General features: G+C 41.5%; 1 protein-coding gene across 4 annotated transcripts in view; it reads right to left on the reverse strand.

Moving 5' to 3' along the window:
* Positions 1-1,354: 1,354 nt before the first annotated feature.
* LOC134069576 (pleckstrin homology domain-containing family S member 1-like) overlaps positions 1,355-27,449 on the reverse strand; it is a 40,776-nt gene continuing 14,681 nt past the window's right edge. Inside the window, exons 1-15 of one of the 4 annotated variants that reach the window (XM_062525559.1) lie at positions 8,086-8,262; positions 7,745-7,786; positions 7,133-7,221; positions 6,746-6,870; positions 5,665-5,799; positions 5,024-5,096; positions 4,689-4,757; positions 4,374-4,538; positions 3,809-3,940; positions 3,628-3,683; positions 3,493-3,537; positions 3,036-3,131; positions 2,644-2,742; positions 2,430-2,541; positions 1,355-2,122 (exon numbers count right to left, since the gene is read on the reverse strand). In XM_062525559.1, coding sequence (XP_062381543.1) covers positions 2,054-2,122; positions 2,430-2,541; positions 2,644-2,742; positions 3,036-3,131; positions 3,493-3,537; positions 3,628-3,683; positions 3,809-3,940; positions 4,374-4,538; positions 4,689-4,757; positions 5,024-5,096; positions 5,665-5,799; positions 6,746-6,870; positions 7,133-7,221; positions 7,745-7,760 — 1,281 coding nt within the window. In that variant the 5' untranslated portion in view covers positions 7,761-7,786; positions 8,086-8,262 and the 3' untranslated portion in view covers positions 1,355-2,053. The other 3 variants (XM_062525558.1, XM_062525560.1, XM_062525557.1) reach the window with 3 other exon arrangements.

A 27,449-nucleotide genomic window follows, 5' to 3' on the forward strand; every position in this document is an offset into this window, starting at 1 on the left:
TCCACCTGTTGCCAGTAGAGGGCATCATACTAAACAACATCATGCAGCTTGAGGACATGGGACAATGAGGACACGGCATATTAAGTTTGAACTCACAGAAAACATCATGACAACAAACCTTCAAATTGACTATTATAATGAATGGAACACATTGTCAGTACACTGAGGACGTCTGAAACAATCACTTTCACTGAAATAGCAATTCTGTGGAGAAGACACTGTTTTTAAACAATGATATATTTACAGCTGTTACATCATTGCAGCTTTTCATTACTTTGTCAATTAGTTGAGAAATCTGCTGGCATTGTACTCGTTGCTGCTCTAAAACACAACCTCAAAGTTTGCTTGATGAGTACTTTACCATACAGTCAAGCTGTTCCAGCCAGTAACTGCAACGTACGTTAAATTAAGTGAATTATGTGTGAATTATGTGTAATTGGTGGATTAATTAGTGTTGTAATATTGAGTGTTTTGTATTAGGCTATTTTCATAATTCCCCATTATGGTATATTGCCTATATGCCATAAGGCAAACTGTGTTGGCCTGTCCAATCAGTCATGCTTTCACATTACTTGGGTGGTCCTAATGGATTTTAATCCTGTAGATCAGGAAAGTCACCTTGAAAGATTTGCATCATGTACCGTATTGAAGAAAATACTTTTTTAAATGCATTTTTCTTTGTATTCAAAACATGTAAAAATCAATAAAAGTTATCACAGTGTTTCTCCCAATGTGATACAGCAAATCTTTGTGTTCAGCCTGACACTGTCCATCATAAGAAGATGTTTTCTCAAGAAACAAAATATTTTTTAAATGTGATTCAATCTTCACCCTAATGCTCTATCTTTCAGTGATCATTTTAAGATCTTCAAAAATGGTCTGAAGACTCTTTTTTGACTTGTATATAACTATTTCATTCTCCTGATAGAAGTTCATAAAGGTAGGAGCAGGCTTCACTCAAGACTTATAACTTTTTTAAAAGTGCTGACCAAAGTATAGACTATCATGGAAACAAGAGATAGGCCGCACTATGCATAAACAAACATTTATTCACACAGACGCGTTTCGGCGCTCTGCCTTCCTCAGTGTTCAACGCGTCTGTGTGAATAAATGTTTGTTTATGCATAGTGCGGCCTATCTCTTGTTTCCATGATTCTCCTGATAGAGTCATGGTTTGTGTATGTTCATGGGTACTCACATGTCTGTTTAATTATGTTTACTATATGACTATATGACTTTAACTGTTTAACTGTAATGGTAATGTTATGTGTATTGATGTCATTGTAGCTTTTGACAAAAGTGTCTAAGAACTACAGTATAAACTACCACAGACACAAACTTCTCTGATGTTTATGATTTATTTATTTTTCAGGCAGTTTATCTTCCAACGTTTGAAAAATACTGTCCATCCAGTGCTTTTTCTATTTATGTTTTATATATATACAATGGAATACAAAACAAATACATGAAGATAAACAAATGTGGATGTTTTTTTCTCTCTGAATGAATTTACTTTCAACATTGTTTCCTCACTGTTTCCATAGTGAAACATATAAAATGCCTACAGATTTGTTTACATCTCTTTACATCACATTTTTGTTTACATCACCCATCTTTATGGTGCCAATAATGGTGCCTGCGGAGGGCACTGTATACATGTGTGTGTACATGATTGCAGGTAGGACTTACTGCATAGCCTACAGAAATACTGTTTACAAAGATACGCCAAGATACACCCACAAAGTTCTTCAGAGATGGTAGAGATATCCTTGGTCACAACCATCTGTTGTTTCAACGCAACGGGCTGCGAGAGGTAAGAATGTCATCTTAGTCGGCTATTAAATGATTCTTGGCCTCTTTTTTTTGCCATAGTCTCTTTTTGAGCACACAAAACGCACTTGCATCTTTCCTCTTGATTGGAGAGCTGTGCTGGCTGTCATCACCAGGAGACGGGGTTTGTGTTTGCAGCTCAAAGTCATTGAGAGACACACAGGGTGAAACTTGTCTTTGACAGACACAGGAAAAAACACTGAGAAAGGGGCCACACAATGATTCACATGGGGGAAAGTTCTGCTTTCATGGCCTGGAACTCACTGGACAGCCTCCGAATGGTGAGCGTCACCTGTAGGGGGAAATGGGAGTCATGTTTCATATTCTCTATTTTGCAACTTGCTTTTTATACTTTTGTAATGCAACTGACTCATTAACCAAAGTGTTTAACAGTGTTTTAGGCTAATTAAAAAATGTATCAAACATGATTTATTAAACAGTACTTTACAGTGCAAGTGTATAAACCTTTGTAAATAGTTGGTAAATGATGGTATGCATTCTCTCTCTCTCTCTCTCTCTCTCTCTCTCTCTTTCTCTTACAGATATACACATACAGAAAAAGAAAATAAGCTGTTGTTGTTATGTAACATCATTTTTACCTCGTTCATCCTAAGTTTCTTCAGCATGAACTCCACCTCCTCCTCGCTGTCAATGTGCAGATTGTTGATGGCCAGGATTTCGTCTCCCTTGAGCAACAAGCTGTCTCTCCTAAAGCAATTCAGAGGATGGGACTTTTATTGTAGGAGGCCATAACAGAGTACAGATACTGTACATAAGTAGACACATAATTTCCATTCAGAATTGGTCAAATACCCTGGTGTCTCTCCATCCGATGTCAGGTCCAGATGCTTTTCCAGATCCTCTCGGCTCACACAAACCTCCATCTCAATGGGTGTGGGGAGACTTTGGCGACTGTACAGTAGTAAGCAGAAACATAGGTGATTACATGTAAGAGATTACGAAACGGTAGCAAAACATTTGGTAGGCCTATGTTTCTCTTATCGTTTTGGCAAGTAGCTGTGTAATAAGCAGGATAATCTATCGTCTGCCAGTAATCATCGGAAAATAAGTCCCTTCAGGACAAAGCAAAACCCCTCTGTAGCGCATCGGGGATCTATCCACCACCCTGTCTGAATTTATTTTACGATAATTACCGGCGGACAATACATTATCCCTTATGTCTAGAATGGAGCTGTTGTACTTGCCTGGCCCCCTTTTCATCAGTCATTGTATCCTTAATGGAGGGACTGTTCTTCGTTTGTCCATCACCATCAACAAAATCACTGTCTTCGGAGTCCACACTGATAAAAACAATGGAGATTTTTAAACTTTAATCCCCCCCCCCCCCCCCCCCCCCCCCCCCTTTGTGGTCCCATCTGCATACCTGATGACATCTCAACAGTAAAAAGGGCTCTTTTTTATTTAATGCCCCAAAGTACTTTGATACCAAATAGTACCTCAGTATACCCACTCATTTGCAGTATGCAGTATATCCAGTATGAGGTGGATTGTGGATAGTGTATAGAACTGCACTGGTGCAAACACTCAAAGTCATATCAGCTGTTTCACCAGAAGTTTGACCAGCAATAATCAGCAGTTAAGGGACAATTCACTTCAGTAAGCGCTCATGGAGAGAGAATGTAAAGAACTGAAAGCACTCACTCCTCTGACGGCTCCTTGTCCTCTGCCTCCATTACTGCATTGCACCTGTTATGATGATTAAGATGCAGTCTTATTACAGAGGCACATACTGTAAGAATACCGTAGATCAGTGCATCGTAATGATGAGCTACTTACAATGTAGCCATGTCCTCATACACACCGCAGTCGGCCCCCTCCTCATTCTCGTCACTCTAAACACATCGACATGTTTTCAGGTTAATCTCTTTCCCTCTGTCTCTTGCTTACTCTGTTCATTTGTGTGTGTGTGTGTGTGTGTGTGTGTGCATGAAAATGTGCTAATATGTAGAATGCCTACCTCTGGTACCTGTGGCTGCGCTATAAAACGCCAGTTCTCATGAACAGCGTAGCGACGTGCTGGGTTTGTTTCTCTTGGCACACTTGGTGGTGGCAATGGCATCAACTTTGGCCTGACTTTTTTGTCATAGATCTACATTAAAGCACAACACAATTAGAGCATTCTTTATTGTGTAACACACACACACACACACACACACACACACACACACACACACAAGACAAAAAACTCTGAATTGCAATAGCTTGACACACCAGATCAAAGACGCATTTGGTTAACATTCACTCGTTCATTAATACCAGTTAATACTTGGTTAATTAATACTGGTAAGCAATTGGAAACTAGACGTTGTTTACTGTATCTTATTATTCTATGAATGCATTTGATTTATGAACAGAATAAGCAGACTGTCCAATAACTCTCTGCTCTCTCACACCTACTGTACTGTGTGTGTGTGTGTGTGTGTGTGTGTGTGTGTGTGTGTGTGTGTGCGTGTGCGTGTGCGTGTGCGTGTGCGTGTGCATGTGCATATGCATGTGCATATACATATATGTAATATGAGTACCTGTAGTGCTGCTTTGACAGGCAGACTCGATGGAAAAGCATAAATGGGCTCCTCAGCTGCAGATGGGTGTGTGGCCTCAATCAGGGAGGCTTGACCCTTGGGTGGATACAGAGCCAGCATTGGTGGCAAAGGCATTGACTTTGACCTGGCTTCTCTATCAGAGGCCTACATTAAAGCACAACACAGTTAGTGAATATTCCCCAGATACAAATACACACTCACTCGCACGCACACACGCATGCGCGTGTGTTTTGTGTTAAGAAAAACACATTAAAACTCTGTATTGCATGTCAGATGCTGAAGCTAGACACACACCTGATGAGTTTGCTCAGTCCTAGGCGCTGAAGGGGCGGAGCAGGTTCTGGGTTTCCCCACATCCACATCCTGTGAAAGAGGTGTTTGGTTAACATTAATTAATACTTAAGCAATTGGGAAAAGCTAGACAACTTCTGCTAATTTCACTCTATGAATGGATTTAATCATTAGTGTGTGTTTGTACCACAGTTATGTTGTGTGAAAAGGTCTGCAGATATTTTCATAACAAAAGCTTTCTGTCTCCTTGTTCTTCCTCTATAGATAAGTATTATATACATATTATACATATTTGAAGAAGCTGTAGTCTCTGACACAGAATTTCATATTTTCTTTACCTGATCATACCGTACATCTTTTTGACCTTGCAGAATGTTGTAAAGGGCATCGAACCAGCCATTGGTTTCCCAGCTGAAAAATAATGAATGTTTTAATCCAATATTTCCTCACAAAAACATCAGCATTTACCAATACATTATATCTGTATATTTCTCATATATTTCTACATCTGTGTGTGTGTGTCACAACTGACTGGCATCATAATTTCATTTTCAGTGGTAACACCGCCCCAAAAATAGCATGTACAGGTGCTGGTGCGAGGCCCTAACTTCCACACCAAATGCTGCCTGGCTCCCTGTGAATGTGGCACCTGTCTCCTTTACAAGAGACAGGCAGAGGGAGGGATGGGCCATCCATTACTTTTTGAGTTATCTTGCTAACAAACAGACAGACAGACAAATAGACAGACAGACAGACAGACAAACACTGGTCCCCGATGAAAACATATACCTCCTTGGCGGAGGTAAATAATAATAATAACAATGATAAATCTAGTTTAATGTAGCTTGCTTCTCAACATCAGCTTCATGATCAGTCAATTTATGAGGTTGGTGAGAAAATAAGATGAAGCTATGATATCAACATTTGATGGGGAAAGAATGTAGTTCGTTTGGAACAATTGTTGCGTCGGCTGTCGGACCTGTTCTCTCCGACGAGGAAGTAGTCCTGGTTGTTGGCACGCAGTAGGAGTACACAAGAGGCTGGGCACCTGAACATTTTGTGAATCCTTCCCCACATACTGTGGCTCTCAGGGCAGAGGAGCAGTGTAGTGATTCTGAGGGGACACAGAGAAGAGCAGAGTTTTACTTCAGTGACACAGCTCCCGTAGGGAGGCAATAGCTCAGGAGGTAGAGGAGACCAGTAACTGGAAGGTTACTGGTTCTAACCCAACTCCTCCTGACCCTGTCCTTGAGCAAGACACTTAAAGGAACACTTCACCGTTTTTTTTTCATATTAAACTACGTTATTCCCTTAACTAAGATGAGTTGATACATACCTCTCACGTATCAATGCGTGCACTCACTGGCTATGGTGCACGGCGTTACTTTGATTGCACTTACTGTAGCTAGCCCAGTTCATTCATTAGGATCCAAACAGAGATGAAGTTTGAAGCGACCAAACACCTCCATGTTTTCCCTATTAAAATTACAGTTACACGAGTAGTCACATGACCAAGTATGGTGAGACAAAATAAAACGTGGTGCATATCTAAGCAGGTAAGAGGGATAACTATATTGTGTGGTGGAATAACAATTGGGAGCACTTAGACTTGGCGCAGTAATATTCTCACTCTTGCACTTTCAGTTTCACTTTGGAGTGAGGATATTACTGTGCCGAGTCTAAGTGTCTAAGAGTCTAAGTCTCATAAGGGAATAACTATAGTTTAATATGAAAAAACGGTGAAGTGTTCCTTTAACCCCCATGCTCCCGATGAGCAGGCATGCGCCTTGTGCAGCCTCCGGTGTGTGAATGGTTGAATGTGAGGCATGATAATGTAAAGTGCTTTGGGTGCTCGCAGAAGCCGATAAAAGTGCTATATACAGTAAATGCAGTCCATTTACCATTTAGGTTCCAGTTGAAAAAATAGGGTCTTTAGTTGGCTACAGTAGCCCTGGCTTGCTATTACAGAAACAGCAAAAAGGTCACCATAAACAATAACGTATTCCTATATTTCCTGCACTCTATATGTTAAATGAATGGCACTGTGTGTGTGGGCTTACTCTAACAACTCGATCTCTCCCAGGGCTTTATTCCTCTCCTCACTTCTGAAGTACTTGAGGGTGTAAACCCCCTCACTCATCTTGAAGAGTACAAAAAAACGACGTTTCCAAGATTTCTGTGATTTCTGTGAAGACATGACTGGATTAGGACAAGGGATGGCAGTTCTCTATGTTGATGGACAATATATATTTTCTTTCAATCTCTGGTCCATAATATTTCACTGAGCACATGATACACTTCGGATCAACTCAAATGCCCACCCATATCAGTCACTCAATGCTGATTTAGCTGAAAAATACGACAGAATAATGATGAAGCGGTTGAGATTTGATCAGTGTGTGTGTGTGTGTGTGTGTGTGTGTCCACTGTCCAGTCTGTGTACGCACCATTGAAATCAGAGGAATAGGTGGAGGGGATTTGTACAGGTAGCCACTTCTCAGTTCTTCTCCCTGCGTGTAAACCGTGGTGTTTGACACTGAAAGACACAAAAAACCCCAATGAAAACTCAAAATACAAACAGCAATGCAGAATGCTGGTGTAAAAGACAAATTCTAAAAGTTACGCTGATTGAGCAATAAAAATGAATTCATGGAGAAAGTGAGAAAAAAGTAATGCTGGATACTATAAGTCCTTGTGCCACTACTGTACATGTACTGTATATCTACCTGAACAGTGATAATTTCACCATCGGAAATATCAATGTTAATCATACTTCAGACATTGGAGAGAGAGAGAGAGAGAGAGAGAGAGAGAGAGAGAGAGAGAGAGAGAGAGAGAGGCCCCATTATCAAAATTGGTAATAGTAATAAGTACATATGATTTTTTCTATAATAATAATAATAATAATAATAATAATAACCGCCCAAAAATGTCATGGTGGTTCTATACTTTCAAAAGCAAATTGAAAATAATATTCTACTGCCCTGTTTGATATCAGACTTTATTGCTACAGTAGATATTCCTTATTGATGCACTTGTTAAATCCCCGGGCCACATACCTTTTAATTTTGACATTTTCAAGAGTTGGATGCTGTTGATGCCTGTGGTGCCAAAATCAATGTTGTGAATATGAGCTTATGAACATATACGTCTTTTGCCACATGTCTTTTGCCACAGTTTCTCTGCATCATCTTGACTATGTTGATTGTCGAGTCAGTGCTCCCGGTGGAAACACGCATGAAGCCATGAAAAGATCCAGTGAAGATGGTCCAAAGCAATCTTCATTAATCACAACCTAATGAGTAAGCTTTGATGGCTTACTATTTTTTAAAAAAGCATTTTAAGAACAAGTAAGTCCAGAAATAACTCCAAATGGGAAACAATAGCAGTAGCTTCTTACCTGAGTGCAAGTGAGTTTCACTTCTGTGCTGGGGGAGGGGTTCACGGGAGGAGTGTCTACAGGTGACTGTTTCCTTTTGGAGAGAGAGAGAGATGCCGCACACCCCGAGTTACAAGTAGATTGATTCTTGATCTCTGATAGCTGTTACCATTTTCTTTCTTTTGGAGCACATTGGATCTGTGCTTGTAACATGAAATGTGGTAAAGTTGACTTGACTTGACTGTAATGGCAGTATGCTTTCTTTTTCCCAAAGGATACGTCTAAGCATGTCCATTATGAATGTGTTTCATTTCATTGTCATGCATTTAGAAACTGTGATCTTGATGAGAACTAAACAAAATAAAACAGAAACATCTTGGGAAAATATCATGTTATGTCATGTCATGTCTTACATCAGGAAAAAAACTCATCAGCAGTGTTTTACACAATAGGTAGATCCAATCCCATTTGTGTGTGTGTTTGTAATTTATGTGTGTGTTCGAGTTAGTATGTAAGCACTCTACTGTATCTGCTTGTGATTTAGAGAGGGGCAGACATGCAGTAGCTGAAACCCTGCTCTAATTTCCTAGCATGCAGGCAACATTCATTCATTAGTCTAAGTCTAACCCAATGGCACAGTCCCTCTCCCATGCCACCCTAACCATCACACCATACTGTCAGCACTCAGCACATTGTGTCCCTCTCAGCAGACAAGCAATGACTTTATTAGCCAGTTTGGCGTGTTGGCGCATTTCCACCTGTTGCCAGTAGAGGGCATCATACTAAACAACATCATTCGGCTTGAGGACAGTTTGGGACAATGAGGACACAGCATATAAATTTGGACTCACAGAAAACATCATGACAACAAACCTGCAAATTGACTATTATAATGAATGGAACACAGTGTCAGTACGCTGAGGACGTCTGAAACAATCACTTTCACTGAAATAGCAATTATGTGGACAAGACACTGTTTTTAAACGATGATATATTTACAGCTGTTACATCATTGCAGCTTTTCATTACTTTGTCAATTAGTTGAGAAATCTGCTGGCGTTGTACTCGTTGCTGCTCTAAAACACAACCTCAAAGTTTGCTTGATGAGTGCTTTACCATACAGCCAAGCTGTTCTCACTGTAAATTTTGATAAGTTGACTTTACTTAAAAAATGTACGCAAACTCATTGCCTTGAAAAAAGTAAGTTCAATGAACTTACATTTTTTAAGTGAACACTGCTTGTTTATTCTGAGTAAGTAACACTTAATAACTTACACTTTATAAGTGAATACAACTTATTTATTTTAATTAAACTGTACTTAATTAGCTAATGGTTCTTAGTACTCATATACCTAGAACCCATAGTTCTCATGGAAGCTTGTTTTTTCTGAGTAAATAATACTTAATAGCTCACATTTTTAAGTGTGTACTACTGACTTGTTCTCTGGTTCAGTTTACAATGTCTATACAAGCAATGTATGTAAAAACATCTAACAAAAAAAACGAAATGAGAAGGTTGGTTTAGGTTAAAGGGATAATCCGGAGTGAAATGCACTTTAGATAAATTTTTCGGACTATTGGGGGTACATACGTTGAGTTGACACCAAAATCATGTCATTCGGATGTATTTTGAGAAAGTTCGAGCTCACCGTTTTTAGCCAAAACTCGTTAGCCTGGAAGTGACCGGGGCGTGTCCTTTCGCCGCTACAAAACGCTATTTTTATATCTCTTCTACTGTTCCAAACAACACTACACTTACGTGGTAGGGAGTAGAGGGTCCCTAAAGCCAAACCGAAGTATCCCCACGTCTTTATGTGGTCGGATAGAGAGTCCAGAATGAATTTAATCGAGTCCTTACCTTTCCGGAAATGTTAGTAAAGTGTTGTTAAAACGTTGCTAGCTGCAGCAACGTCATTTCCGGAGAGGCACTGACTCGATTAAATTCATTCTGGACTCTCTATCCGACCACATAAAGACGTGGGGATACTTTGGTTAGGCTTCAGGGACCCTCTACTCACTACCACGTAAGTGTAGTGTTGTTTGGAACAGTAGAAGAGGTATATAAATAGCGTTTTGTAGCGGCGAAAGGACACGCCCCGGTCACTTCCAGGCTAACGAGTTTTGGCTAAAAACGGTGAGCTCGAACTTTCTCAAAATTCATCCGAATGACATGATTTTGGTGTCAACTCAACGTATGTACCCCCAATAGTCCGAAAAATTGATCTAAAGTGCATTTCACTCCGGATTATCCCTTTAATCACAATTATTTTTATTTTTAATTATCCAGCATTCACATAGCAAACTACCCTGCCATTCAACATATTTAAAGTAAAATAAGAGTGCTTGGACTCCGCAGTAAAATAATAATAGTAATAATTATTACATAGTAATATCAAGCAGAAAATGAATATTATATTATATCAAGCAGAAATAAGGTGCCACCATAACACCTGACAGCAGCTTGGACCCTGGAAATGATGTTAGCCGTCAATCTCCCCAAGAACAGTGAGCACATCAACACATGAGATGGTCCCATCAGTCACAGCGTCCTGTGAAGACACATATGCAAAAGAAAGTCTTGTTATCATGTGTTGCTACTAATGAACAAAGCTGTGACCACAAAATGAGTCCACCTGAACACAATCTACTTTCCAAGTGTCAACACTTACCAACTGTCCTCCTACCAACTCCTCCAACCCCAGCACAAATGACAGATTAACCAAATGTGACAGTTCAACGAAACCTTATGATACTGGGTTGGAGGAGCTGGTAGAGGACAAGTTGGTAAGTGTTTTCTGTAATAAACTCCGGGTTCGCTAACTACGTTGTTGGTGCTTCCTTTTAAGTGTAGGGACCCTGAGCAAGCTACTGATGAGGTCTGGTGCTGTTTTTAATATTATTGGTTAAGATGCTTTTTTGGAAGTGTTTGCTCACCGCCAGAATAACACTTTAAACTATTTTGGAAAATGTCCAATGGGCCCCCTCCTCACCCAAAGACACTGACAATATAAACATGCAGAATAAGTGGTAATTTCCTATGTGTATTGCATAACATACATACTGTACATACATAAATAACCATAACTAGATATGATAACTTGCTTTATTTCTTCTTATTATTATTTCCAAGTATACTTACAAATGCTGTGCTGTAGAATTCGCTGGACTTGATCCATGTAAAACAGGAATTCCCTTCAGGACAAGAGTGTGTTAGGCTATCACAGTCGATGTCTAATGATAGAGACAATAAAGATTAAGACATTCGCAAGACACAAACTGCTACTTTAGCAAATAGCCTTATCAGCACGAAAAGTGCAGTACTTACAAGTTCATTCAGGGATTTGGTCTGCTTGACAACATCTCTATAGAGAATGGGAACGGAAGTTAGCGGCGCAGTGCATTCTGGGACAAAAAGGGCGTTTTCCTCCATTAGGTGAGGCCGCGGCGCGAATTATAAACAAGAATCCTATGGAAACCTATGATATTTCGAACAAGATCGGCTAGCCAAAACAGTAACACTAGATGTAAACATTTAGGCTACTATGCTAAAAACTAGTAGTAGAAGTAGTAATGGACCGTACAGAGACAAGCTCCTGCCAGACGCGAGGAAACGTTATATAGAAAAGATATCTTTGATCGGTAACATGGATCCCTATGACAGACCGTCTGGAGAGTGGACGTGAGACCCTGAAAGTAATACAAAGACACTCCGTTGTTGATTTTTTTTACCTGACGATCGTGGGCACGGACGTTACATCCAACAACACAACAGGTTCGTCCCATGATGTGTGAAAAACAGTGTTAGAAACAGCGAGTTAGCAATGTTTTACGATGTTTACAATGGTACAGCATTGGCAGCAGCGTACAAGTGGCCTCACGTATGTATCCCAGACGCCACCGCGGCGCAACCGCGAAATGTCCGCGACGTCACATTCCCATTCTCTATAAGAGGAAAGATCATGTTAGCACCAAGCTCAATGAAATGAACTCAATTATATAAATAGTAAATAGTAATCTAATGTTTTTGCTCAGACAAAATAGGCCTACTTTGTATTGATATGAAATAACATAAAATCAAAGAATTTGAAAGCAATTCCTGTAGCTGCTACCATGAGGAAAAGAACTAGCTAGCAGCTAGTGCTAATGACCAAGCTGCAATAATTCCAGTTGAAAAATGCTAGCCAATATGGAGGTCGAACATAATCATGCTTCATACCATTTAGCTGTTACACATGCAAACGTGAAACTGGAGTTATTGGCTTTGGAGTTTTTAGAAACAATCGTTTTCAGTGATGAAAACACATGAGCCACGTCCGACAAGAGTCTTTGGTAGATCTACAGTTTAGTGTTTCTAACAGATAACGTTAGCAACAAACGTTGGGCTAGCGATAGCTAGACGCTAGGCTATGATACTTAACATCACGACAGGCACAAGTCACATAGACATTGACATATGGTGAACAAAACTTAACTAGCGTTGAATGAATAATACATAAAGAAAGCAAATCAATTTCAAACGTTTACTCACCAAATGAGCCTGTAAAGTACTCCAGCGATGTCCATGCGTGTTTAGTCGTGTGTGTCGTGTCGGTTGGTTTATACTAGAGGCTTCTGCGCATGCCCAAGTGTTGGACTAGTCACACTAGTGTTTTGTGAGTGACCTGAACTTAAAATGATTTAGTTGGTTTGACTTTTCGCTCCCAAAGTACTACTAACTCAAATAAAGTGAGTATTCTCGACAGATTGGTCAAAACTAAGTCAACCCTACTTAATATTTCTTATTAATTTGAATGTTAGAATTTACAGTAGCCAGTAACTGCAATGTACGTTAAATTAAGTGAATTATGTGTGAATTATGTGTAATTGGTGGATTAATTAGTGTTGTAATATTGAGTGTTTTGTATTAGGCTATTTTCATAATTCCCCATGGTATATTGCCTATATGCCATAAGGCAAACTGTGTTGGCCTGTCCAATCAGTCATGCTTTCACATTACTTGGGTGGTCCTAATGGATTTTAATCCTGTAGATCAGGAAAGTCACCTTGAAAGATTTGCATCATGTACCGTATTGAAGAAAATACTTTTTAAAAAGCATTTTTCTTTGTATTCAAAACATGTAAAAATCAATAAAAGTTATCACAGTGTTTCTCCCAATGTGATACAGCAAATCTTTGTGTTCAGCCTGACACTGTCCATCATAAGAAGATGTTTTCTCAAGAAACAAAATATTTTTTAAATGTGATTCAATCTTCACCCTAATGCTCTATCTTTCAGTGATCGTTTTAAGATCTTCAAAGATTGTCTGAAGACTCTGTTTGCCTTGTATATAACTATTTCATTCTCCTGATAGTCATGGTTTGTGTATGTTCATGGGTACTCACATGTCTGTTTAATTATGTTTACTATATGACTATATGACTTTAACTGTTTAACTGTAATGGTAATGTTATGTGTATTGATGTCATTGTAGCTTTTGACAAAAGTGTCTAAGAACTACAGTATAAACTACCACAGACACAAACTTCTCTGATGTTTATGATTTATTTATTTTTCAGGCAGTTTATCTTTCAATGTTTGAAAAATACTGTCCATCCAGTGCTTTTTCTATTTATGTTTTCTATATATACAATGGAATACAAAACAAATACATGAAGATAAACAAATGTGGAATGTTTTTTTCTTTCTGAATAAATTTACTTTCAACATTGGATATTTCCTCACTGTTTCCATAGTGAAACATATAAAATGCCTACAGATTTGTTTACATCTCTTTACATCACATTTTTGTTTACATCACCCATCTTTATGGTGCCAATAATGGTGCCTGTGGAGGGCACTGTATACATGTGTGTGTACATGATTGCAGGTAGGACTTACTGCTTAGCCTACAGAAATACTGTTTACAAAGATACGCCAAGATACACCCACAAAGTTCTTCAGAGATGGTAGAGATGGTCACAACCATCTGTTGTTTCAACGCAACGGGCTGCGAGAGGTAAGAATGTCATTGTAGTGGCTAAAGTTCCCTCCTAGTTATTTCTAAACTGTTCAATCATTTAACCACTTCCAGACGGAAAGAACGAGGGCCCGATTTTGCCGGTCGCGCAATGAGCTTTCGCCACTTGCGCAACCTTTAATTACTATTCTCTGCGAGCGCATCCTTCATTTGTCCAGCGCAAATGTACGTTCTCTAAATGGGAGATGATATTGCGCCCTAACGGGCGTGTCAGTGAAGAGAAGAGGTGTGGTCCGGCGCAAAGCTCGCCAGTCGCTAATATATGGATGAAGAAAGTAAGTGCGCCACTGACCAGGAAAAACCTAGTCGGAAATCACTCGCGCATAGCTGAAAGGCTATTATATGAGCGCATGAGGCTTGGGGATATGGAAGAGTGCACAGTGCGCACTTCTTTCATCAGCAGGAGCGCGCGCAGCCCGAATATAATTAAATAATATTTGTCCGTTTCTCGGTTTTAGGTTTGTGTATTGGTCAGCAAAAAGTAGCATACATAGCATAACAACATCCACATGCAATAATACAACAATAACGTCTAACAGTGACCTGCTCATTTAGACAACATTACACAGCCCTATGGCTAAGTTACCTTCAGTTAGTTTTGTTCTAGCATACCTTTAACGTCTGGCATTAAACAGCTGTAATGTTCTGGCAACTGTCTACCTTGTTATTGCTCATCTGGAATAACTTCTCTAGCTGCCTCCATCCTCCATCCTTTCTGTTTTGTTTGTTTAAAGAACTTGCGATATCCATGATGAGTAGGAGTTAGTGACTTAGCTTCACATTGTGTGCTGATAGCGGAGTAAAAGAAAACAACACGTAGCCTAGTTGCGCGCCTGCGTGCGTAATCTCTCCTGTTCAGACGAAATGTGTGCGCGTGGATATAGCTATATAGCGCATTAAGTTAATTTTGATAACGTATTGACTGACTTTTTCTTAAAATAGAAGATTGTAAATAGCCTGATGGCAGGCAGCTAATGGGATGCTGTGCATATTGGGTGGGTACGGCATGGCATGCCAATTTGGTGTGAATACACACACACACACACACACACACACAAGGGAAATGTAATAATGATAATGATCAATAGTGAGAACTAGCTTCTGACTACAGCTGCGGCTGCTGCGTTCATTCTGAAATAATCTATTTAAGTCATAAGCCCCGAGAGACCGTAAGCAAGTGCCTAAAACCCCCCTTAGCTGTTCTAAAATCAGTGTAGCCTAAACTATGGACTAGAGTGACTTATTGCTTTTCTAAAACGGTAACTATACGTCGACGTATTCATAGATAATCATTCTTCCGCCAATACATATTTCTTCCATAGGAATGGTTGCCATGCAACATCGACACGCAGCCACTTTAACTTTTGTGCAAGTTGTGGTAGTGCATTAACGAAATGCGGTCAAGGTGTATGTTTGTGTTGGATTTTATAACAGCATCGAACGCGATTCAGCCAATCATCATCAAGGACCGGAACTATCCGTGTTAGAAAATAATATTCACACATCATGTACATTATTTTCACAATTTCCCAGCATAAAAGTTGGGAAGGCTTAGGAAGTTAGGAAGTCTCCATTACGCGCCGCCCATGCCTCACGCACGAGCAAGTCGGTCTCTTCTGGAGTAGACGCCCAGGTAACTTCGCCATGATAATACCAACAGACCATTGAACAATGCGCCAGGCTTTTAAAGGGAATGAGAGTGTGAAATCTAATTGGTTTATAGCATGCTACGCCCAAAAGACACCCACGACTAATTAACTAAATTAAGACAACCCCTTTTCACTTTGCGCTGAGCGCAATGTTCACTTTTCAAGCTGTCATTATAGCCTTTTGCGCTAGGACCGCCCCCAAAGAAACTAGCGCGAGTGACTTGCGACAATGCCCAGTTGATCCTGATAATAGAGCCCCGAGTCTCATACGCGTGTTTACTGTTAACGACGGTAGAAAACAGTGTGTTCGCTCCGTCCTTTACTGAAAAACTGAACAAGATACAAACACCGTTTCACTTTCAATTCACACGTGAACTGGCCACGTCATAGTTCAGAGTGCACTCCTAAGTGCTCTAATTTTAATCTAGGAAAGCAATGAATAAACATGTACTTAACTAAATGCAAAATGAAACACAATAATGAAATTCTAAAATAATTATACTCTAATACACAATCACCAAAATTATTCTAAACAATATTATCTAAATCTGAGTCTAAATCATAAAAATGGAAAATGGCACTAACATTTCCGGCCCCTAATTGCTCATCATGGGGATGACAATTACCATAACTAAACTAAAGAGTCATTTTTTTTTTTTACATTTTAATCCTTCTTTAGTCCTTCTGTAGACTTTAACTAGGGTCTAAACAACACAAGATAACATTTGTAGAAAATAACAAATTCCTAACTAATAATGTCTTTTATTGTCCATGAGATTCTTCCATCTCGAGCAGAAGACACAACTTGTCTATGGGTCTCTCTAATGTGTTGGTCTTCGTCTTGACAAGGACCCGACGGACGAACCCTGAAGCGTCGGGGATTGTCTTCTCCACTTTTCCCATTAACCAGGACCCTCTTGGAGCCCTCTCATCCACGATAAGTACGATGTCTCCCTCTTTCACATTTCTCCTCTTCTCCAGCCACTTCTGCCTCTCTTGTAGGAGGGGCAAGTATTCTCTGGACCAACGCTTCCAGAAGATGTCAGAGATATACTGCACTTGCCTCCATCTCCGTTTGCAGTGTAAATCCTCCTTCTGAAACACACCTGGAGGGAGCGCTGGCTTTCCCTTGAGAAGGAGAAGATGATTGGGCGTCAGAGGTTCGAGGTCGTCCACATCGTCGGATGACTTTGTAAGGGGTCTGCTGTTGATCACTGCTTCTACTTCACACATCACGGTTTGCAAACATTCGTCGTCGAGTGACTGGAGCTTCAGAAGGTTGGTAAGTATCTTCCGAACTGTTCTTATTTGTCGCTCCCAGATACCACCATGGTGCGAACCGGCAGGCGGGTTGAAGATCCAAGTGACTCCTCTTTGCAGTAGAGCCTCAGAGATCTGGGACTGATTCCATTCTTTCATCGCCTGGCGGATCTCGCGTTCTGTAGCCACCAGATTTGTTCCGTTATCGGATCTCATAACTTCCACTTGTCCTCGTCTTGCGATGAAACGCCTTACTGCATTTATGCACGAGTCGGTGTCGAGAGAGTGTGCAATTTCTATGTGGACTGCTCTTACTGTAAGGCAAGTAAACAAGACTCCGTAACGCTTGACTTGCACGCGCCCACGCTTTGCTTCAAAGGGGCCGAAGTAGTCTACACCGACGTTTGTGAACGGTGGATGATCAGGCAGTAGACCAGGGGTCGGCAATTAAGTTTGGCCTCGGGCCAGATATTTTCCGAGCCATTACATAGCGGGCCACAAGTTCACAACCAAAACAATGGCTAATTTAATTAATGAATATCGGAGGAGGTAAAAATGATAGGCGCTCTTGAAATGACAGAGCAGAGACATTCAAGCAGGCTGATGTAGGTTAAATTTGTCGACTGGTCATTGGGGGCGCTATTATATGCCTGTGTCTTTAAAAAATAATAATAAAAACACCAGAAAAACATTTCCACGCGTTGCTGTTAGCTGTCAAAAAATGGCACTATGAAAAAATCTGAAGAGAAAAGTTAACAGCGAAAACAGGATCTTTAATGATGAATGGACAGAGAACTATGCCTTCATCCTCCCTAATTGTATTAATGCAAAGCCCACATGCCTGATCTGTAACAACTAACGAGGGTTTCTCTGCATGCAAAGAGTAGCCTAAGACGGCACCACGAAAGTAAGCATGCTAATTTAAAGGTTGCGTTCCTAAATAACACGCACGCTATTAATGTTTGAAACTCGTGTTTTACTTTTCACAGTTCTATGTGCGTAAATTGCCTGTTTGATGTCAGGCCTGTTTAAAAGAAGTCATGTTTTAATTATCACCATAAGCCTATGTCCGTTGTTTGAATGACAACATGTGTTATAGCCTAGGGACTAGCTTGGAATTTGAGAACCAGCGCTGTCCACTGACTTCATTTGATTTTGCATGTTGTGCGTTCACGCTGCACCTCGCTGCGTGCTTCACTCGTATTCAGATGAAACAAATATCTAAGCATTTAGATTGATTGAAATTCTTCTGTTCTGGAAAGTTACGTTTCAAAATAAAGAGCATGTTTGAGACTGGCAGTCCGATTTTTAAAAAGTTTTTTTTTTTTTTCATTCTCTGGTTCAAAAGATCTCACGGGCCAGATGTTTTTTGCTTGCGGGCCGCATCTGGCCCGCGGGCCGCCTATTGCCGACCACTGCAGTAGACGATCAGGTGGTAGATTCGCCATCTTCTGTTCACTCACGGCAGCTTGACTCTTCCGGCATTTCACACACTTCGAAAGCACACTTCTCACCGCTGCATTTCCTTTGCATATCCAGACCCTTTGTCTCAGCCGAGCGAGGGTATGGTTTCTACCTCCATGTCCAATTTCCTTGTGAGCGTTCCTGATGATCAGGGTCGTGATGTGGTGATCCTTGGCTAAGATAGCCGGATGCTTTGTGTGTTCTGGCAAGGCTGCCTGATGCAGTCTTCCACCAACCCGGAGAACCCCATCTTGGAGGAAAGGATCCAGCTTTACGACAGAACTGCTTCTCTTGATCTTTTCACCTTTCTGCAGTGCGCAAAGCTCCTCATGGAAGGTTTGACGTTGGCTGAACTGAATGATCACAGTTTCTGCTCTTCTGATGTCCTTGACAGTCAGGTGGGTTCCTTTCAGTGTAGATCTCCATTTCTTCATGTGGTTCTCAACTGTCTTGATTTTCACATCTTGACTTTCTGAAGACTGGGCTTGAGACTCAAACGTCTTCCTCATTTCACACAGACTTCTAAGCAACTCCTTCAGCCTCATCATCCAGGCGACTGCCTTCCTTAGACTGTGCCAGTCGGAGTAGTGATGAATAAGCTTGAAGAGAGAGTCTGTGCTTGAGTCGACGGTTTTAATGATGTTCACGCTGATTGTACGCTTCACCTCAGCATCATCTTCACTTAACTCTCTTGAGAACTCTGATAAGACCGGCCAGTGAGACTCATCCTTGGCTAAGAAGTCAGGGCCTTCAATCCATCTCTGACACTTCATGAAGTGCTCTGCCTTCATTCCCCTTGATGCGTAGTCAGCTGGATTAGAAGCCGTGTTGACATGTTTCCACTGTGCTGGCCTAGTGTTCTCTCTGATTGTCGACACTCTGTTTGCGACAAATGTTTTAAAACGAGCTCCGTCGTTGTCGATATATCGGAGGACGGTGGTGCTATCTGTCCATAGCACGGACTCTTTGAGGTCCATCCGAAGCTCTCGCCTCATGAGTTTATCCATTTTCACCGCTATGGTAGCCGCGGTAAGCTCAAGGCGGGGAACAGTGACTGGTTTAAGCGGCGTCACTCTTGATTTTCCAAGAAGAAATGAACAATGGACTTGACCATGGCTGTTCTCAATGCGGAGGTAAGTAACGACGCCGTAGCCCTTCTCACTAGCGTCGGAGAAATGGTGCAGTTGTGCTGACATCACTGGACCAAATCCCTCAGGCTTGATGCACCTCCTGACAGAAAAGCTGGCGAACTGGCTCAGATCAGACAGCCAGGCGTACCATCTCTTTGCCACATCTTCCGGAATCTCTTCATCCCAGGTAAGTTTCATTCGACAGAGACTCTGGACGATGGTCTTCGCGAGAAGAATGAACGGCGACAGGAATCCAAGGGGGTCGTATATTGAGCTTACGACCGAGAGGATACCCCGTCTGGTGATGGGCATGTTCTTCATGTAGCCTATGGAAGTTCAACCACATAGGACACAAAGGAGTTGGGATTCTTTCTTTTTATTTTTCAACCAGTGTTAGGTATACGTTAGCATGTATTCGTTATGCTAAGTTCAGTTTTCTCCAACTAAAATACGGCAGTGGGCTTACTTTCTAAAACCAGACAAACAACATATACACAGTCTTAGAAATGAAAACAACACTTTACATGTCTAATTTGAAAATAAAATAGATCTTAAGATGTCACTTACATCTTCGGCCGTTACAGCAAATGTGGACTAACAAATTACAGCAACTCGGGACGAACAGTCCTCAAACTTCATTAGCACCTATAGCACAAACATCATCATCATGTTTCTAACAGCATTTCAAACAATCAATTAAATGGATTATTACAGTGTGGAAAAGCTATTTACCAGAAAATATACGGAATATGTGGCACACGACAGCTCAGCCTGCTTCCTCTCGTAGCCTACTCTGGGAAAAAGGAGCGAACTCCAACTCACGCAGGGAATTACTAATGAAGGAGGCCAGCTATGTACAACTCGCCAGAATTGGCAACTACCGCCCCCTACTGGGTGTACAATTTACTCTCTAAATACTGCACTTGAATACAATTAATGAACAACCATTCTTAAGGTTTAGTTTATGACAAATGTGAACCTTTGGTCTCAAGAATAGAAAATAATAAAAGAAAACAATTGACAAATCTTAAAATAGCCTATAAAAAATGAACCATAAATGTAGTGATTTAATTCCTTTTTACCACCTGGTTACATTCTCCCCTGCATATGTCAACGTCCTCGATGACAAATTATTCTATGAAAAACACATTGCTCCTTGCAGGCTTTCTCGAATAAAACAACACCAATACTTGATAAAACATATGGAACCATCTATGTGCTTACTGCTACTGCATTACATGCTGACCTGGGAAGATTGAAAGGGTTTGTATGTATCCCTGCAGTAGTTCTTGAACTGTGCCTCTGAGGAGGTAGGCTGGTTCCCTGATCTGGTGAAGTTGGTGTCTCTACCCTTAGTGTGTCCACATGCTCGTCACCTATGTTATCACTAGTCACCAGTAACTGCTCATCATCATGTACAGGCTCAGGTATAAGAGCATCATCTGTACTGTCCATGTCTAGCTGTGCACTAGGCTCTTCATAGCTTTGGGGACCAGTCACCTCTTCAAGCACTACAAAATCAGGTTCCTCAAATTCATCACAATTGTGTGTTTCTGTCACTCTGGGCATGCTACCCTCAGGGGGACTCACTGTATCAGGTCTCGGTTTAGGCATGGGAAGATTACAAGGCCGCAATTCTGTCCTATGTACCCTCTTAATAGGACCTCCCTCCAAAGGTTCAACAGTATGTGTCGTGCCCTGAATATCTATTACTCTGTATACAACGGGGCTCCAGGCATCCTGGATTTTGTTCCTTCCTAGGGGCCTATGACGAAGGTAGACAATTTGACCTAAATTCACCTTAGGACAGAAGACTTTCTCATTCAATAAAGACATTCTTTCATTAGCCTTATGCTCTGAGTACTCTTTAGCTCGTTCATGGGCCTGTCTCAGTCTCTCCTGATGTACAGACAGCCAGTCTACTCTCCTATCACCTGCAACCGTGTCTTGGCCTAACAAAGCATCTACAGGCAGTCTTGGCTGGACCCCAAAGAGTAAAAAGTGAGGTGAATACCCTGTGGTGGAATGAGGGGTGACATTGTATGCATAAATCAATTCAGGAAGATGCTCAGTCCACCTTCTCTTCTTTTCAGGGGGAAGAGTTCGTAAGAGGTCATGAAGGGTTCTGTTGTACCTCTCGCATTGGGCATTTCCCTGAGGCCTATAGGGAGTGGTACGAGTTTTTTTAACACCATAAAGTTTACACAACTCAGCAATGACTTCACTTTCAAAGTTTCTACCTTGATCTGAGTGTAATCTCTCCGGTACTCCATATTTCATGAACCATTCCTTCAATAAGATCTTTGCTGTGGTGTCAGCTTTCTGGTCTCTAGTTGGGTAGGCCTGTGTGAATTTTGTGAATACATCTGTGACCACAAGTACATTTTCACGACCATCAGATGCTGGTTCTAACAGAGTGAAATCTACAGCCACCACTTCGAGAGGTCTAGAAGCTAGGAAAGCTGTAACAGGGGGATGTATCTTGGGCTGAGGCATCTTGGTGAGAATACAACGTTGGCACTTCTTCACCCAGTTATCTACATCTTCGTACATGCCAACCCAAAAACCCCTTTGCTTCAACAGGCTAACAGTTCGTTCAATTCCCTGGTGACCCATGGCGTCATGAACACTCTCCAAGACCTGTTCTCTGAGGCAAAGTGGAACAAGTAGTTGCCAGCACTGACCGTGTCGAGGATCCTCTACCACTCGATACAACAACCCCTCCCTCATCTGAATCTGACTCCACTGTTTGAGAAGACGCTTTACTGGAGTTGTTAAACCTAGCCGTTCTCTGAAATTGGGTTTCTTTTGTCTATCCCAAAACGTCCGGAACTCCCTCAGAGTTACATCACTGGTTTGAAACTCCACTAGCTGTTCTCTGGTGTATCCCGGCAGTGTATAGGTGTTGCCTTGAGTCTCACTATTTTCAGTGTCTCCAGATTCAAGTGCACGGATTTGTCGAACCCTACAACAATGTATACCAGCTACAACAACATCAGGGTTCAGCATTGTCCCTCTGCTGGTCAGGTTACAAACCGCAACACAGTCATCAAATTCCGCATCCCCATCAGGTTCAGGCTCAGGCTCCCCTGCAAACTCCTGCCTAGACAGAGCATCTGCAGCAGCATTACTAGACCCAGGTCTGTACTTCACTTCAAAATCAAAAACAGATAACTGCCCAACCCATCTCTGTTCTATCGCACCTAGTTTAGCTGATTTCAGGTAACAGAGTGGGTTATTATCAGTCAGGATCACAAATTTCGCACCAAGTAAGTAACTCCTAAATTTGTCAACTACTGCCCATTTTAATGCAAGCAATTCTAACTTCATACTACTGTAGTTGTGGTCATTTCTTTCTGCGTTACGCAGCCTTCTACTCGCATAAGCTATGACACGCTTACGACCGTCTTGTTGCTGGCACAATACAGCACCTAGTCCATGCTGGCTAGCATCAGTCTCTACTATAAAGGGGAGAGTAAAATCTGCAAAACCCAATATAGGAGCAGTGGTCAGTTTTTCTTTGAGATCTTGAAAAGAACTCTGACACTCACTGGTCCACCAGGAACTAAACCGAAGTGATCTTTTAGGCTTGCCATCATATAAACAACTGTTCACCAGATCATGCAGTGGTCCGGCAATTTTTGAAAATCCCTGTATGAACTTCCTGTAGTAGCTACAGAATCCTAAGAAGGACCTCAACTGCTTGACCGACGTGGGGACCGGCCACTCAGTCACAGCAGCTACTTTCTTTGGATCAGGGCCAATGCCATCAGCAGAAACCTGATGACCTAAGAACTGAACTTTCTCCTGAAGGAAGTTACACTTCTGAAGTTTCAATTTTAACCCTGTCTCAGCTAATCGTGACAAGACAGTCTCTAATCGATTAAGATGTTCGTCAAAAGTCTGTGAGAAAAGCAGAATATCATCCAAATAAACCAGTATGACATGAAAAATTAGATCACTCATAGTAGCTTGCATTAAGCGCTGGAACGTCGCGGGCCCGTTACATACCCCAAATGGCATTCTAAGATACTCAAACAGCCCAAAAGGTGTAGTAAAGGCTGTCTTTGGCCGATCTCTTTCACTCATCGCCACCTGATGGTACCCACTAGCCAAATCAATAGTTGAAAAGAATCGGGCCCCTCTTAATGCATCAAAGCTTTCGTCAATCCTTGGCAATGGAAATGCATCTCGCCTAGTCTTTGCATTTAGCTTCCTGTAATCAATACATAACCTCAAACTGCCATCAGGCTTGCGAACTACCACTATGGGTGATGCATAGGCACTCGCACTTTCCTGAATCACACCCTTTTTCAACAGATTTGTTATGTGTTCTCTAACTTCCCGGTATTGAGTTGGTGGAATTCTCCGGTAAGGCTGTGTCACAGGTATGTCATCAGTGAGGTGAATCTCATGTTGGACTTTATCAGTATAACCTAAGTCCTCATCCTCGGTTGCAAAAACTGTTGAGTACTTTTCTAACAACCTACCCATTTTGTCCTGCTGTTCTGGGGTACCACCAATATTCAACTTGTCAAATAAGGATGTCTTACTTGCCGTAGGAACACTGCTGTCAATACTGATTTGCTCAAGATCTGCAGAAATCCGCTGAAACTTAACCTCACAAGACCCCGTGGTGTTAACTAGATCTGCAGGAGTAAGCAAGCCAACTCTAGTCCTAGGATGAAGCCAAACGTCCTCTGGTGACGTGTTTATAACCTGCACTGGAAACTCGAGGTTCCCAGCAGGAACAAGCGTCGGCACCACTAACAACCCACCTGGTAATGGGGTACTGGCAGGCTCTAACAAGAGTGTTTGTCCATTTGCCCCTGTTCTCTTGACCCCTCTAGCTATTACTGTAGCAACAGATAAGGCTGGGACATGGGCCAGGTCTTTACCGGAGGTACGGGCAAAGGACACCCGGTGAACAACATCAACTAACTGCATTTTCTGGAAAGCTTCTCGCCAATCTGAGTCCAAGTGGCCATTGAGTGCTGTGTCAAATTCTGCATGAACTATCTGCCGGCACCTGCTGATGATATTCATTCCAATTAACCCTGGTGCAGCAGAGGAGTTTGGTGAATCTTTTACTACTAAAAACCCACAATCAGGTAAGGTCATACCCATGGTTTCCACATTCAATTCAAGATAGCCTAAGTAAGGGATGTCCAACCCATTTGCCGCAGTTAGCTTTAACCACCCAGAAGTAGAAAGCATCTGATGGTCATCACCTAACAAACAATCCCTGAAGAAACTTTCAGTAATGGTACTAACCTGACTACCAGTGTCAAGTAGACATGATGCAGTTACCCCCTTGATTTTTAATTCAACTATTGGGCATTTCCCAACTGCTCGTTCAAGTAGTTTACTTCGAATGGTAGTATCGGATGAGCCAATAGTCTCCCCTCGCATTGCTTGGCTCATAACAACCGAGGGTGTCAGTTTTCCTGGGCACTGGGGACTTGAGGTTGTACACTAAACCTCTTGGTACATGCACGTGCTAGATGCCCTACTCCATTGCACTTAAAGCAAATGGGCTGCCCATCTTCAGCAAAGCGTGGCTGCACTCTGGGCCTATAATCAGGTCTTCTATACATCTGCTGGGTCCTAGACATGTTCAGCTCCTTGACAGCTTTTGTAAGTTCAGATATAGCAGTATCCTGCGCCACTAGCCGTTTTTCTTGTCTAGAGACTACTTCTAAGACTTCATCCAATGTAGAAGGTTGGCCCTTTCCCATACTGACAGCTGCACATAGATTTTGACTAGTTATCTCAGACACTTTTGATCTCACTATTTTAGGCGTAGTACTATGTTCCTCCATGGCCCATAACTCTGCTTCCTTACGAACACCTCTAAGGTCTAGGTGAGGTTTCTCTCTCACTAATTTTCTAAGTTCTCTCTTGAGCAATGCATCACGTAAACCTTCAATGAACTGATCTCTCAACAGGATTTTTGCATCTGGGACAAGATAGGGAGACTGCTTAACTGCAGAGATTAGTAGGTGGGACAGATTGTGGGAATAGTCACTCAAAGTTTCACTTTCTGCTTGTTTGAGGTTGTAGAAGGACTGTAAAAGTTGAGTGGCACTGCGTTTTTCACCAAAAGCCTCAAGTAGGCAATGAAACATATCATCGGGCTGCTTAGACTCATTCCCTACGCACATCCGGACCTCTTCAAGTGCTGGGCCTCTTAAGAGGGAAATTACAAAATCAAATTTCTCATCTACGGTTTGCTCCCGGGTTCTTAAAACCCTTTCCACCTCCTCAATAAATTCCTCAACAGCCCTCCCATCTTTACTGTACTCCCCGCTAAAATTCTGAATGTGACGTTCTCTGTACACATAGGATCGCGTTGCCTTATGTGCCATGGCCTCTGCCTGCAACCTCCCAAGCTCTGAAATCTGATCCTGTAGCCTATCCAACGTATTCTGTCTCTGATCACTTGAGTCACTGATAGGCCTATGCCTACTCGGCTCTGCCTGTTCAGAATCACTTTGCTCATATGACATTTTCAATTTCAAGCTATAAACAAATCAAAATAATATACTGAAAACGTTCAGTCCTTATAACAAAAGAAAATGTTCAATGTTCAAACGTTCAATTTTCAAGGATATTTCTTCAAGAAAAGTCTCTGGAAATGATCTGCGCGAAGATCCTCTCATCCACACGGTACAGGCTGGCACCGTCACGAAACCCTCTCCTCTGCAGTACAACAGGATAGCACGTGTAGTTCCAGCCGCGTTGTCTTCACCACTGCCGTATTTTTTTTTTTAGCTAAGCAAAGCAATGCTACACTAGTTGATATTAGAGACCCCACTCCTGGTACCAATTTGTAGCCTATGGAAGTTCAACCACATAGGACACAAAGGAGTTGGGATTCTTTCTTTTTATTTTTCAACCAGTGTTAGGTATACGTTAGCATGTATTCGTTATGCTAAGTTCAGTTTTCTCCAACTAAAATACGGCAGTGGGCTTACTTTCTAAAACCAGACAAACAACATATACACAGTCTTAGAAATGAAAACAACACTTTACATGTCTAATTTGAAAATAAAATAGATCTTAAGATGTCACTTACATCTTCGGCCGTTACAGCAAATGTGGACTAACAAATTACAGCAACTCGGGACGAACAGTCCTCAAACTTCATTAGCACCTATAGCACAAACATCATCATCATGTTTCTAACAGCATTTCAAACAATCAATTAAATGGATTATTACAGTGTGGAAAAGCTATTTACCAGAAAATATACGGAATATGTGGCACACGACAGCTCAGCCTGCTTCCTCTCGTAGCCTACTCTGGGAAAAAGGAGCGAACTCCAACTCACGCAGGGAATTACTAATGAAGGAGGCCAGCTATGTACAACTCGCCAGAATTGGCAACTACCGCCCCCTACTGGGTGTACAATTTACTCTCTAAATACTGCACTTGAATACAATTAATGAACAACCATTCTTAAGGTTTAGTTTATGACAAATGTGAACCTTTGGTCTCAAGAATAGAAAATAATAAAAGAAAACAATTGACAAATCTTAAAATAGCCTATAAAAAATGAACCATAAATGTAGTGATTTAATTCCTTTTTACCACCTGGTTACATTCACATGGATTCGGAACTTGAAGGAATCTGATTCTATGCACCAGTCCACTCCAAGGGCCCTCTCCATGGGTAGTTCATCTCTGTCCAGATCTAGATTCTTGATCTCCTTTGCTCTCTCTTGTTCCGGAAGTGATGACAGCACTTCGCGGCTGTTGCTTGACCACTTAGTCAAGCGAAATCCTCCACTACTACAAAGTGCAATGAGGTCCTTGGTCAAAGTAGTAGCCTTCTTCTCGTCGGACGTTGAGACCAGGCAGTC

This window comes from Sardina pilchardus, chromosome 22, assembly GCF_963854185.1.
Source record: "Sardina pilchardus chromosome 22, fSarPil1.1, whole genome shotgun sequence".
In the NCBI taxonomy this organism is placed as follows: domain Eukaryota; kingdom Metazoa; phylum Chordata; class Actinopteri; order Clupeiformes; family Clupeidae; genus Sardina; species Sardina pilchardus.